This window comes from Laccaria bicolor, genomic scaffold, assembly GCF_000143565.1.
Source record: "Laccaria bicolor S238N-H82 LACBIscaffold_65 genomic scaffold, whole genome shotgun sequence".
NCBI lineage: Eukaryota > Fungi > Basidiomycota > Agaricomycetes > Agaricales > Hydnangiaceae > Laccaria > Laccaria bicolor.
In genome coordinates, this window is record NW_001889936.1 from 169,293 (window position 1) to 182,189 (window position 12,897).

The 12,897-nt window shown below is 43.1% G+C and overlaps 5 protein-coding genes across 5 annotated transcripts; 3 read left to right on the plus strand and 2 right to left on the minus strand.

The window, feature by feature from the left end:
* Positions 1-203: 203 nt before the first annotated feature.
* LACBIDRAFT_314924 (uncharacterized protein) lies at positions 204-2,438 on the plus strand (the record flags this gene model as incomplete). Its single annotated transcript, XM_001889290.1, has 4 exons — positions 204-370; positions 965-1,052; positions 1,105-1,153; positions 2,411-2,438. Exons 1-4 carry the CDS (start codon positions 311-313, stop codon positions 2,436-2,438), a joined length of 225 nt encoding a protein of 74 aa, XP_001889325.1. The 5' UTR covers positions 204-310.
* Positions 2,439-2,481: 43 nt separating this feature from the next.
* On the minus strand, positions 2,482-2,712 carry LACBIDRAFT_314925 (uncharacterized protein; the record flags this gene model as incomplete). Its single annotated transcript, XM_001889312.1, has 1 exon — positions 2,482-2,712. The coding sequence occupies one exon, from the start codon at positions 2,710-2,712 to the stop codon at positions 2,482-2,484; it is 231 nt and encodes a 76-aa protein (XP_001889347.1).
* A 997-nt stretch (positions 2,713-3,709) lies between these two features.
* On the plus strand, positions 3,710-3,985 carry LACBIDRAFT_314927 (uncharacterized protein; the record flags this gene model as incomplete). The annotated part of the gene is made up of 1 exon (XM_001889291.1): positions 3,710-3,985. One exon carries the CDS (start codon positions 3,710-3,712, stop codon positions 3,983-3,985), a length of 276 nt encoding a protein of 91 aa, XP_001889326.1.
* A 760-nt stretch (positions 3,986-4,745) lies between these two features.
* LACBIDRAFT_334540 (uncharacterized protein) lies at positions 4,746-7,030 on the minus strand (the record flags this gene model as incomplete). Its single annotated transcript, XM_001889313.1, has 2 exons — positions 4,746-5,855; positions 5,882-7,030. 2 exons carry the CDS (start codon positions 7,028-7,030, stop codon positions 4,746-4,748), a joined length of 2,259 nt encoding a protein of 752 aa, XP_001889348.1.
* Positions 7,031-7,927: 897 nt separating this feature from the next.
* On the plus strand, positions 7,928-11,121 carry LACBIDRAFT_314929 (uncharacterized protein; the record flags this gene model as incomplete). Its single annotated transcript, XM_001889292.1, has 3 exons — positions 7,928-7,954; positions 8,268-8,287; positions 10,957-11,121. 3 exons carry the CDS (start codon positions 7,928-7,930, stop codon positions 11,090-11,092), a joined length of 183 nt encoding a protein of 60 aa, XP_001889327.1. The 3' UTR covers positions 11,093-11,121.
* Between the last annotated feature and the right edge of the window lie 1,776 nt (positions 11,122-12,897).

A 12,897-nucleotide genomic window follows, 5' to 3' on the forward strand; every position in this document is an offset into this window, starting at 1 on the left:
CCTAATGAAATATTCAATGAAAGCGCACACCATTAAATATGAAAGAGGCAATGAATACACCTGACCTAGGGAATGAGATATTTATTGAAATTGCACAACATTAATTATGAAAAGTACAATGAAAGCATCCAATATTCCTAATGAAATATTCAATGAAAGCGCACACCATTAGATATGATAGAGGCATTGAATACACCTAACATAGTGAATGAAATATTTATTGAAATCACACAGGATTAATTATGAAAAAAGCAATGAAAGCGCCCAAAATTCCTAATGAAATATTCAATGAAAGTGCACACCATTAATTATGAAAAAGGCAATGAATACACCTAACCCAGTGAATGAAATACCTATTGAAAGCGCACAGGTTTAATTATGAAAAGCACTCTGTGGCCTTGCCTATATCTTATGAAAAGAACATAGGTTTTATGAGAAAGAAAGCACAGGACACATCTATGAAATGCCTTTCATAAAACTTGTGGACTTATACACACAGCTCTACAGGCAATTCCCTTAGTTTTATCATAAAAGTGGTAGCCACCAGTCTCTTGGCCTTCGTGGTTCAAAGATGCCCACCAACTCCTTTCCAGCCAGAATTTGGGCCCAGAGTTTACGTTGCTTATTGATCAGCTGACAAAGTTTGAGAAACTCACCGACTTCGCACCAGGTGCACGCTCAGCGGGATTCGGGTCAGACAAACGACCGCCAGAGGTCCATTATTGGATTTCCTGAGGACGCACGACACAGCCCAAGATCACAAACCTCGCAGATTTCAAAGAGAATTGGTGGAAATGGTGGAAGGGTTTACAACCACCATGGAGGGCTGTGTCCGAGGTGGAAGGCTTGCTTGACCGCACTCATCGCCCAGTCTTGACAGGTGGCCGCGATTGGTTGGCAATCGACAAACACGGTCGCAACGCATTTTTCTCCATCATGGCGACTCTCTTGTGGTGGGGTACAGCATCGTCAAAGCCACCAACTGAAGATTCCAGCTGGTTGGCTGCCGTTGAAGATGTCGGATGGGTGCTTGACGGGCTATTGGGTGTCGGGTAAGTTCTCCTTAGAGGTTATTGACACTCGCTCATATTTTATTTCCTGTAGTTCGCCGCTGGCTCCAACTTCGAAGCCATCAAGGTCACGTCGACGCTAGGCGAACGCTAGCTGCCTCACCCTCCCCTTCCTGTAGCTCACCGCCGGCTCCAACTTCGAAGCCATCAAGGTCACGTCAATGCTAGACGCACACTAGCCGCCTCCCCCTCCCCCCATTTTGGCACCTCTTGAACATCATCTTGGCAACGACTCTTGCAAATTCAAACCCTTCGCGCACTTCGTGTAATCGGACTGCATCATACTTATACTCTAATATACTTACATCTTGGACTGTCAAATAACTTTTGGGCTCGCGTACTGATGTATCGGTTGATCTATCACATACAATCTCACACTCGCGTTATCTTGGACTCTCGTATACTTACTTTGTGTCTCGCATAGTTAATTTTATCAGATTCTTGTTGTACTTCTTGTTGTACTTATACATATATTTATTGTTTCTTGTTCTTGGACTTGAACACTTGGCGTTGTTGCGCGTACACGTGATGCTGAGACGTACTTGTTGCTCGCGTAAATTGGAAGATTGGCCTTGTCACTGTCGGTCGCGTAAATTGAGGACGGTTATAGCGCTGAACCGGATTGTGAGCTACTCATCAAAGTGTACGTTCGAAATGGGAGACAAAGGCAGGGTCATGAAAAAACTCCAGGAAGGTGAAATAGGGCGTGAGAGGGGATAATATGAAAAAGTAAAATAGCGACATACAAACACGGAAGACCAAAAATACGGAAGGAAATATGAGGAAGACATATGGGGATTCTGACAGCTGTATGCGTCTTTTGATGCGTGGGGGGGAAGAATTGATGCGATGATGCGATGAAGGGCAAAAATCGACGCAGCAAAACATCACAAATTGTATATTGATGGCAAATTGAAGCAGAGAACATATTTGCATGTGTTCCGATGATGGAAGTGGTTCCCGGAGAACCATTTCATGAAGAGAAGCTATGGGAACCAAAAATAAGCACCATAAAATTATGAATTGATGGCTAGATCATATAGAAAACATATATTGATGGAAAAGTAAGGTGGATGACATATTTGCATGGTTTCGGATGATGGAAATGGTTTCCAAGGAATCATTTTGGTCAAAGAAGCTGAGGAAACTAAAAATAGCCACATAGAATGATGTATTGATGGCTAAACCATATGGAAAACATTTCTCCAACATGAAATACACATAAAACCCAACCTAGGGTTATTTTATCCACATGGAATCAAAACAGAACAGTTTTTTTCGAAAATTCTAAGCATTTTTTATGAGAAAATTGAGTGTGGAACATCCTTGCTTTTTGGAAGGTGGTTGAATGCAGGCTCTATGCAATAGCATCTTGTGCTCAAGTCCATAGGGATTTGGTCAATTCTTACAGCTAAGGCTGGTGTAGACAAGTTACATCCTTGCCTCCTGGAAGGGTTGTTTTGATTTTCTGTGACAAAACTCCGGCGAATGCATCTTTGCATGCATCAGTGGTGAGAATGAAATGTGTGCCATCAAATCGAGGGGCCGTCAGGACCGGTTCTGAGACCAGTCGTGCCTTTAGGTTCACGAAGGTTGCTGTATGCTCTGCTGTCCAGTGTGGCTGCAACTTGTGGGCCTTCATTATTCACTGATACACTGACTTCTTGGTGCCATTCGGAATATCCACCACACGTAGTAGATCCTGGAGAGGTTTCTCAAGGGCCGCATAGCCTTTTACCAGGTCTCTGAAATACGCTGTAAGACCCAAGAATCCTTCTAAATGCGAAGCGTCTTCTGGTATCTTCCAGTTTACCACAGCTGTGAGTTTTGCTGAGTCTGGGCTGACGCCTCCCGGTCCAACACACGCTCCAGCAAAGACAGCCTCTGTCTTGAACACCTGGAACTTGGCCAGGGAGAGAGACAAGTGTTCCCTACGCACACGTTCCAATATTTGCCGCAGTTTCGTTATACCCTCCTCGAAGGAATCCGCTGCCGATCCACCGTTGTCGACGAAGTTCTCGCAAGTTCCATCCACTATGAGGTCGTGCATTCGGTCGCCTACGACATATCCAAACTCTGAGGGGCCTCCAGTGACGCCGAATGGCATGCGTTCATAAGCAAAGTGTCCACGCCCTTCTAGATAGAACATGATATATGGCTGGGAGTCTGGGTGGACCGCAATCCCATAGAAACCTGCTGCAAAGTCGAAAATGTGGACATATCTGTGGCCCAATAACCGTAGCTGCTTAGCACGTATGTCTCCTTGGGGAACTGGTGCCATGGGCGTAACTTTGTTGATTTCACCGAAGTCCTGACACAGCCGCCATTTCTTTGGAGACGTGGTTGTGGGTCCATTTTCAGCAGGAGGTGGGCGAGGTGGTAGGTCGAACACAGTTGGCAGACCGTGCTTCACGCATTCATCGTTAACCTTGTGCTTGAGTTCGTCTGAGGACAGGCCTGTGTTCTCATGCGCCTTCTGGGCCAACACTGAGGGCGCGACACATTTGACCTCCCTTGGGTGTATAGGACGTATTATACCACCCTTCAGCATTTCGTCAACCTTTGCCTCCATAAAGGCCCGTTGGTCTGGGTTGAACGAGCGTTGTGGAATCTTTGTGCGGAATGATGTGTTCTCGGGTATGTCGAGCTTGTGCACTGTGCCTGGAATGAGATTGACCTCGCTGAGTGATAAGGCGAAGCAGTCAGCGAATTCAGCGATGAGTGACTTGACTTCCTTGCGTTGGTCTGCTGTGATGTCGTCACCTATCTGCACAAGCTCCAATATCTTCTCTACACAGGCTTGTAGGAAGGGCTCAGTCTGGCGTGTGAAGATCGTGTCTTCTGGCTGGACATCTGATGCATTGGCAACTGGTAACACAAGGCATGGCGTGTCAGCTGGGGTGGTCTTATGTTGATCAACTGGGAAGGTAGGTACTCCCCTCGAGGGGGGTTTGTCACTCCCCCCACTAAGATCTTCTCGCTCCACCTGTAACAGTTTTATGTGGCATATAGGGGCATTCTCGGCTGGCATGGCACTTTCTGAGGCTTTCATGGCGCTGTTAGGGACTAGTGTTCGCAGGTCCAGTTAAGTCCAGTTTTTTACCTCAAAACGACGCAACTGGCAACCGCAACCGGTCTAGACCGATCCAAATATTGAGGGACCGCAACCGGACCGCTTTGGACCGGTCCTAATCGGTCCACAACACAAAAAAAAACCGGTCCAGACTGGTTGCGACCGGTCTTTTGTTGAAAAATTTATTGTGCCAGATATATTAAATGTTACCTCACGTATATAGCATGCGTAGATAGATAATTTAATTCTCCGTACGCTGGCCAAGATTTGAAGCGATTCGGTCAAGATTTGACTGAGATATGGTGAAAACGGAGAGAACATACATTCAAATTGCGTATAAAAATGTTTTTGGCCATATCTCAACCAATTCTTGACCGTTTTTGATGATTCAGGGACCGAAAATTAAGTAAAATGTGCATGAGTAAGGTACAATATGTGATGAGACGAAAGACCGGTTGCAACCGGTCTAAACCGGTCTTTTTCGGTTTTTATATATTTACAAAAACATGGCAACTGGCAACTGGACTGACCACAAATGTGGGCAACTGGCAACTGGAAAAGACCGGACCGTGGTTCAGTCCAGTTCAGTCCTATGTATATTTTCAGTCCTGTAGACTGGACCTGCGAACACTATTAGGGACTGCAACAAGGAAATCATCAGTTTCGCTCGCCCCTGCTGAAGCAGCACTTTGATATTGTACTTCCCTCGAGGGGGGTATGTTACCTCCCCCCTGGTCTGTACAACGTTCTGATCCCTGCTCATCCCGCTTCTGGTCCATGGCTCGTACTCCTTCATGGCTCTCCTGTGGTATACTCTCTCTCTCGCATTCCTCGGCCTCCTTCAACCACTCTTCTTCTTCCTGCACTATACTTTCATCTTCGTTTACGATGTACCCACCTGTTACAGTTGACATGTCGTTAGTACCACCTAAAATGCAATCCGACTCGTCATTCTGAACTTCAACGTCTAAGACCTCGTGATGCAAAACTTGCCTCGGAGAGGGTTTCACGCCTGAAGAGCCCCCTACTGAGTTTTCCCGCTGTTCCACACTGAGTGTGAGGCTAACGCCTAAAGGAGTCTTCGGGGCACATTGGCTGACGCTGTTGCATAATACGACTGGTCCATGAGCAGCAGCGTGAATGGTGACCATGTCCGCATCAAAGTCATGCAACACCTTGAAGCAACGTAGTAGCGGTTTCCCAAATAAGAATTCCCAGCCGCCTCCACTATCGAAGATTTCAAACTCTGCCTTCGCCTGAACTCCTCCCAATTCCAACATCCCAGTCCATACTGCGTGTGAGGGTACGATGGTGCCATTCGCCACACGCAAACGTCTGTTGGATGGTGTGGTTTGGCCTAGAAGTCTGTGCTGGACCTTCTTGAAGAATGATGTACACATAGCGCCCACCATCGCTCCTCCATCAAACACCGCCTTGACTCTAACTTTTTCGCCTTGTGGTCCATGCACAAAGGGCATTTCTCCTTGTCTTAATGTATCCCATGTCTTATCTCCGTCCCCAACAGTGTACAAATCAATGAGTGATGAATTATGGCGCATGGTAGATACATCATTGAGACTGTTCTGACTGCTGGGGCAGTCAACCTCTGTAGGCCCTACTAAAGTCGGGGCCACCCACTCAACTCCTATGCAGGCGGCCCTTCTCCATTTCCCGGGCTCGGCGTGGGTCTGAAGGCTTGATGGTTGAGCCAGCTGAATTCATCATCTGCATCACTGACGAAGTTGACTCGAGAGGTAGGCGCAGCTCGAAGGATGCGGCCACATATTGTGTGGAACGTGCGCTCCTTGTTGTTGATTTGGTCAGTTGTGCAGCGCATGTCGATGCGGCGATGTCCTCCCCTTCCGCATCTGTAGCACTCCCCTGAACCAGGGGCCTCACCCCCTGGTTGTAGTGGAAACCCTGTGTTTACTGTAACCTCAGCAGTTTCGCCATTCTTCGCCTTCCATTCCCTGAGTTGGGCGTGCCACACTGCGATGCCTGCTTCGGTGTTGGGTTGCATGGGGTAGAGGGCCAAGCTGCGGATTAACGCACTTCGATCAGCTTCAGTGATTGGCGAGGGAGCTGGGCGGGGCAGGTTGCCTTGGCCACTTGATGGGGCTGTGTATGCATTCGTGTTGGTTGAATTGGATTGTGGCATGTTGTTACGTTGACCTCCCAAGGTTGATGACTGCTGGGTTTGACTGACGTTTGATACTGAGGATGTGGGCGCGGCTGGGAGGCGACGTTGTCCCTGCAGGTGTAAGCGTTGTAGGCTTGCTATAGCCGCCTCCGTTTTCTCCTTCTCCTCCTTCTCCTTCTGGTACTTCTTCACCCCATCTCGTATATGAGCCATTTCTACCCCTTTGATCGCTGCACAAAATTCGGTCCAGGTTGGGTATGTTTCCTTGACCTTCTGGCGTATAATGTTGGGTAGCTCGTCTCTGACCTTCCAGATCGAATTCGACCCCGTGCTGATCTTGGCTTGTTTTGCGAGGCTGAGAGCCTTTTCTGCGAATATGACGTGGGTGTAGACTTCTTCGCCTGCGTATTTCTCCTTCTTCCCCAACTCCCCTGTCTTCAACCTTAATTCACACAACTCCCTCTCTAACTCGGTTTCCGTCCTTTTAGCCTTCTCGACGGGCGGAAAGCATTGCAAAAACACTGTTTCTACCTCTTTCCACGTCTGCTTCGTGCTGGTTAGCTCTGCGAACCAGTTGTCTGCAGGGGACCCGTACTTGAGGTGGTCTCCGAAGGATGTGATGATGAGGTCGTCGTCCGTGATGCAGGCGGACGTTGTGAAGCGGCCGAAGGTCTTCAGAAACTCGCCTGGCTGGACATTGTCGTCTCTTTCGCCGCTGAAGCTGCATAGGGTGACTGGGGCAGACATAATGGGTGGAAGGTCCTGCGGTGGTTTAACAGGGCTGAGCTGTGCGGTTTGTTGTGGGGCTCCTAGTTGAGGACTTGACGTTGATCCAAAGAGATCCTCGAACGGAGAGGCAGGCTCTAGTATGTCCGAAAGCGACTGGTGGCTACCACTTTTATGATAAAACCAAGGCAATTGCCTGCAGAGCTGTGTGTATAAGTCCACAAGTTTTATGAAAGGCCTTTCATAGATGTGTCCTGTGTTTTCTTTCTCATAAAGGCTATGTTCTTTTCATAAAATATAGGCAAGGCCACAGGGTGCTTTTCATAATTAAGCCTGTGTGCTTTCAATAGGTATTTCATTCACTGGGTTAGGTGTATTCATTGCCTCTTTCATAATTAATGCTGTGGGCTTTCATTGAATATTTCATTAGGAATATTGGATGCTTTCATTGTACTTTTCATAATTAATGTTGTGCAATTTCAATAAATATCTCATTCCTTAGGTCAGGTGTATTCATTGCCTCTTTCATAATTAATGCTGTGGGCTTTCATTGAATATTTCATTAGGAATATTGGATGCTTTCATTGGACTTTTCATAATTAATGTTGAGCAATTTCAATAAATATCTCATTCCCTAGGCCAGGTGTATTCATTGCCTCTTTCATAATTAATGCTGTGGGCTTTCATTGAATATTTCATTAGGAATATTGAATGCTTTCATTGTACTTTTCATAATTAATGTTGAGCAATTTCAATAAATATCTCATTCCCTAGGTCAGGTGTATTCATTGCCTCTTTCATAATTAATGCTGTGCACTTTCATTGAATATTTCATTAGAAATATTGGATGCTTTCATTGTACTTTTCATAATTAATGTTGTGCAATTTCAATAAATATCTCATTCCCTAGGTCATATTATGGTCCATCCAATGGGTCATTGGGAGGTTGGTCACATGACCAATTTCCAAAAATGGTAAAAAAACAAAAGTTGTAGCTCTTTACTATAGCTTCCTGAATCAGTTGGAATTATGTCCTAAAGTGCTTCCATTGTGGAGATATGAGGTAAAAGGTTTTCAAAAGTGCCACGTTTTTTTTGTTTTTTGCATTTTTCTACGTGAAAAGAACACTAAACAACATGATTTCAACAGATTTAGAAAGCTAAGAGAAGGGGCTACAACTATTGTATCGTGGGAAATTTCTCCCAAAAAGGAAGGTACATGCCCTAAAAGGGTAATTGACACTGACAGACTACAAAAGATTGCTGATATACTACAAAAGTAAGTTATAGCCTACAAAGTTTACTAACAGACTACAAAAGTTGGACATAGACCACAAAGGTCAGACAAAGACTACAAAAATTAGTAGTGTCTGCTTTTCTCATTACAAAAGTTAATAGTGTCCGCTTTTTGAGACTACAAAAGTTAATAGTGTCTATTTTTTCAGACTACAATGGTTTGTAGTGTCCGCTTTTTGAGACTACAAAAGTTAGTAGTGTCCGCTTTTTGAGACTACAAAAGTTAGTAGTGTCTGCATTTTCAGACTACAATGGTTTGTAGTGTCCGCTTTTTTCATTACAAAAGTTAATAGTGTCCGCTTTTTACAAAAGTTAGTAGTGTCTGCATTTTCAGACTACAATGGTTTGTAGTGTCCGCTTTTTTCATTACAAAAGTTAATAGTGTCCGCTTTTTGAGACTACAAAAGGCAGTAATGTCTGCTTTTTCAGACTACAATGGTTTGTAGTGTCCGCTTTTTTCATTTCAAAAGTTAATAGTGTCCACTTTTTGAGACTACAATGGTTTGTAGTGTCCACTTTTCTGACATATAGTTTGTAGTGTGGTTAACTATGTATATATAGGTCATTGGGGATATGATTGAAGGATTGGGATGAGTTGACATTCTGCCACTTATGAATGGTTGCTTTTGATGTCAGGTCCATGGCTGTTTTCCATACTTGCAATCTGTCATGTCTTTTCACATGGGAAGCCACTATCCTATCTAATCAAAGGGTGTGCTTCATATGAATCCTGGATTGACATTGAAAAACAGACAGGACCAACCACCTATTTAATTCACTTTTGGTACCTTTAAATCAATCTACTCAAGGCTGATCTACTCAAGGCTGACCCCAGTGGTAAAGGCTTGGACAATGACAAATGGTCTTGGTATTGAAAGACGTGACAAGTTGCATTGGTAGGACAGAGAATTTATCCCTCCAAAAAAATCATGTGAAGGTTGACTGTGGTCAGACATAGGACAGCAGATACTGATCTGAGTGGAAGGTTGACCAACATCAAAGATAGGATAGTGGCTTCCCATGTGAAAAGACATGACAGATTGCAAGTATGGAAAACAGCCATGGACCTGACATCAAAAGCAAATATTCATAAGTGGCAGAATGTCAACTCATCCCAATCCTTCAATCATATCCCCAATGACCTATATATACATAGTTAACCACACTACATACTATATGTCAGAAAAGTGGACACTACAAACCGTTGTAGTCTCAAAAAGTGGACACTATTAACTTTTGAAATGAAAAAAATGGACACTACAAACCATTGTAGTCTGAAAAAGCAGATACTACTAACTTTTGTAATGAAAAAAGCGGACACTACAAACCATTGTAGTCTGAAAATGCAGACACTACTAACTTTTGTAATGAAAAAACTGGACACTACAAACCATTGTAGTCTGAAAAAGCAGACACTACTAACTTTTGTAGTCTCAAAAACCGGACACTACAAACCATTGTAGTCCGAAAAAATAGACACTACTAACTTTTGTAGTCTCAAAAAGCGAACACTATTAACTTTTGTAATGAAAAAAGCGGACACTACAAACCATTGTAGTCTATTAGTAAACTTTGTAGGCTATAACTTACTTTTGTAGTATATCAGCAATCTTTTGTAGTCTGTCAGTGTCAATTACCCTTTTAGGGCATGTACCTTCCTTTTTGGGAGAAATTTCCCACGATACAATAGTTGTAGCCCCTTCTCTTAGCTTTCTAAATCTGTTGAAATCATGTTGTTTAGTGTTCTTTTCACGTAGAAAAATGCAAAAAACAAAAAAAAACGCGGCGCTTTTGAAAACCTTTTACCTCATATCTCCACAATGGAAGCACTTTAGGACATAATTCCAACTGATTCAGGAAGCTATGGTAAAGAGCTACAACTTTTGTTTTTTACCATTTTTGGAAATTGGTCATGTGACCACCCTCCCAATGACCCATTGGATGGACCATAATATGACCTAGGGAATGAGATATTTATTGAAATTGCTCAACATTAATTATGAAAAGTCCAATGAAAACATCCAATATTCCTAATGAAATATTCAATGAAAGGCCACAGCATTAATTATGAAAGAGGCAATGAATACACCTGACCTAAGGAATGAGATATTTATTGAAATTGCACAACTTTAATTATGAAAAGTACAATGAAAGCATACAATATTCCTAATGAAATATTCAATGAAAGTGCACAGCATTAATTATGAAAGAGGCAATGAATACACCTAACATAGTGAATGAAATATTTATTGAAATTGCACAGGATTGATTATGAAAAAAGCAATGAAAGCATACAATATTCCTAATGAAATATTCAATGAAAGTGCACAGCATTAATTATGAAAGAGGCAATGAATACACCTAACATAGTGAATGAAATATTTATTGAAATTGCACAGGATTGATTATGAAAAAAGCAATGAAAGCACCCAATATTCCTAAAGAAATATTCAATGAAAGTGCACAGCATTAATTATGAAAAAGGCAATGAATACACCTAACCCAGTGAATGAAATACCTATTGAAAGTGCACAGGTTTAATTATGAAAAGTACAATGAAAGAACTGAACAGCTTCAATGAAAGATTCATAGAAAGTGCATGATAATAATTATGAAAGCTTTTATGAAAGCTCCTAAGAAATGTTATGAAAGGGTCCTGTGGTCTTTGCCTACATTTTATGAAAAGAACATAGCCTTTATGAGAAAGAATGACACAGGACACACCTATGAAAGGCCTTTCATAAAACTTGTGGACTTATACACACAGCTCTACAGGCAAGTGCCTTAGTTTTATGATAAAGATGGTAGCCACTTGTGCAAAAGCATGAGTGAACTTTCAGTAGATGGTGTGGATGTACCTGAGGTTGTATTAGACGAGGGTGTAATGGTAGCGGCTCTGTCTCTAGCCACGAATCTGCCGTTGACTCTTGGCTGAGTTATCCAGGTATTGTTGGGTGCCAGCTTGCTTTATGGGTGCGGGGTACACGATGAGCTTGGTGAAACGTTGGAAACACGTTTGCGGCCGAGTTGATTTTGGAGATGAAAAGCCGTTAGACACTGGACGTTGGACGTGGTGGCGTTGACGGTGTGACGTATGACGTGGGATGGTGGATTTAAGATGGTGATACGAGGACGGACGTTTTAAGATGAGAGATATGCGCGTGTAAAAGTACGAATCACGCACTCATCACCAGGTGGAATGGGCTCTAGTGCTTCCGACGATGCAGATGCCTGGTGGAATGATGATCTATTCGCCCTCCTGGTCCCTCTCTACACTACTGCATGACTAATCTAACGCTCACGTGCCTCCGCAGGGGGAATGCCCCATTCCCTATTCCACCACCTGCACCCATTTATGCCTCAATTACACAATGTCAACAACTATTTGCTTTCAACAAGTTCTCTGTCGTATATAATGCAACCTGTCCTGTTTCGCGAAGTTGTACATTGCACAACATTTTCGCGCAGAACTTTGAATAAAGTTCATACATATATGCTAATAGACACTACTGTATTCTACAAATGTTCAGGCTTACATGATAAATAACCGTTCGACATAGGTGATCCACTGCGTAATGTAAAGCGTTGGCAAGTACAGCGGAGTTGATTCAGATTTGATGGGTGAAGCGTTTGCCATTGCCATGCCGCTTTCTGGAAATCACTGATCATGCTTTGTCATGGTTGAAGTTGGTGTCCAAGATCGGTGGATCTGACGCCTCTTGTTTGCACCTGTAGGCACACTCCAGTGATTATAAATTATAATGATGGAGATGTGTAATACAGGAAAGATATCATTTACCTTCAGTTTTGTCATTCAATATCTTTGTGATGACATTATCCAACACATTGAGATGATATTGAAAAGGGTGGGTCACACTGTGACATCCCAAACATTAGCCATGTATGGCATTTTTGTGGAAGTGTTGGAGCTGTTACCCCTGCCCACTTCATCACCAGGTGTGTTGCTAGTAAATAATCCATTGCATGACAAAAGCCAACCTAAAGTGACATGGGTAATGCAGATGAGCTATATCCACATGCCTCAGACTTCAATGAGGAGTGAGGTTTTCAATGCACCTGTGCAACTTGTCTTCCCAGGGATCCAATCTGTTGTCACCTAATAATTGTCCTCTGATGTTCAGTCTGATGATACACTTTGCATGGAGATGAATGTGAAAGTGTGAAATATGCAAACAAGGATCAAGTGCATCAGGAAAATCTTAAACACCTCACACACACACACACACACACATACCCATACACACTATTACAAGAGTTTGAGGGCCTTTGGTATTGAGAAATACCACTTTTGTCCTCTTAAGTAAAGTCTCAAGAGTTTCATTTAAAAGCAGTTTTTATTGTAGGGTGTTATTCAGAATAGTTCAATAGAACAAAGTATGTCTGACTGGGAACTTGGGCTTCTCAAATGCAAAGTTTGGAATCACAGTTTTTACATTAACATAAAACATGACTTCAGTTGACTTTTATAGCTTCAATGAGCTTTCAATTATTTCACTATGCTCCAAAACAAAAAGGTATGAGTATCCTGTCTCATCTAAATGATACTGTGCTTAAAACCTCTTATTCAAGTCT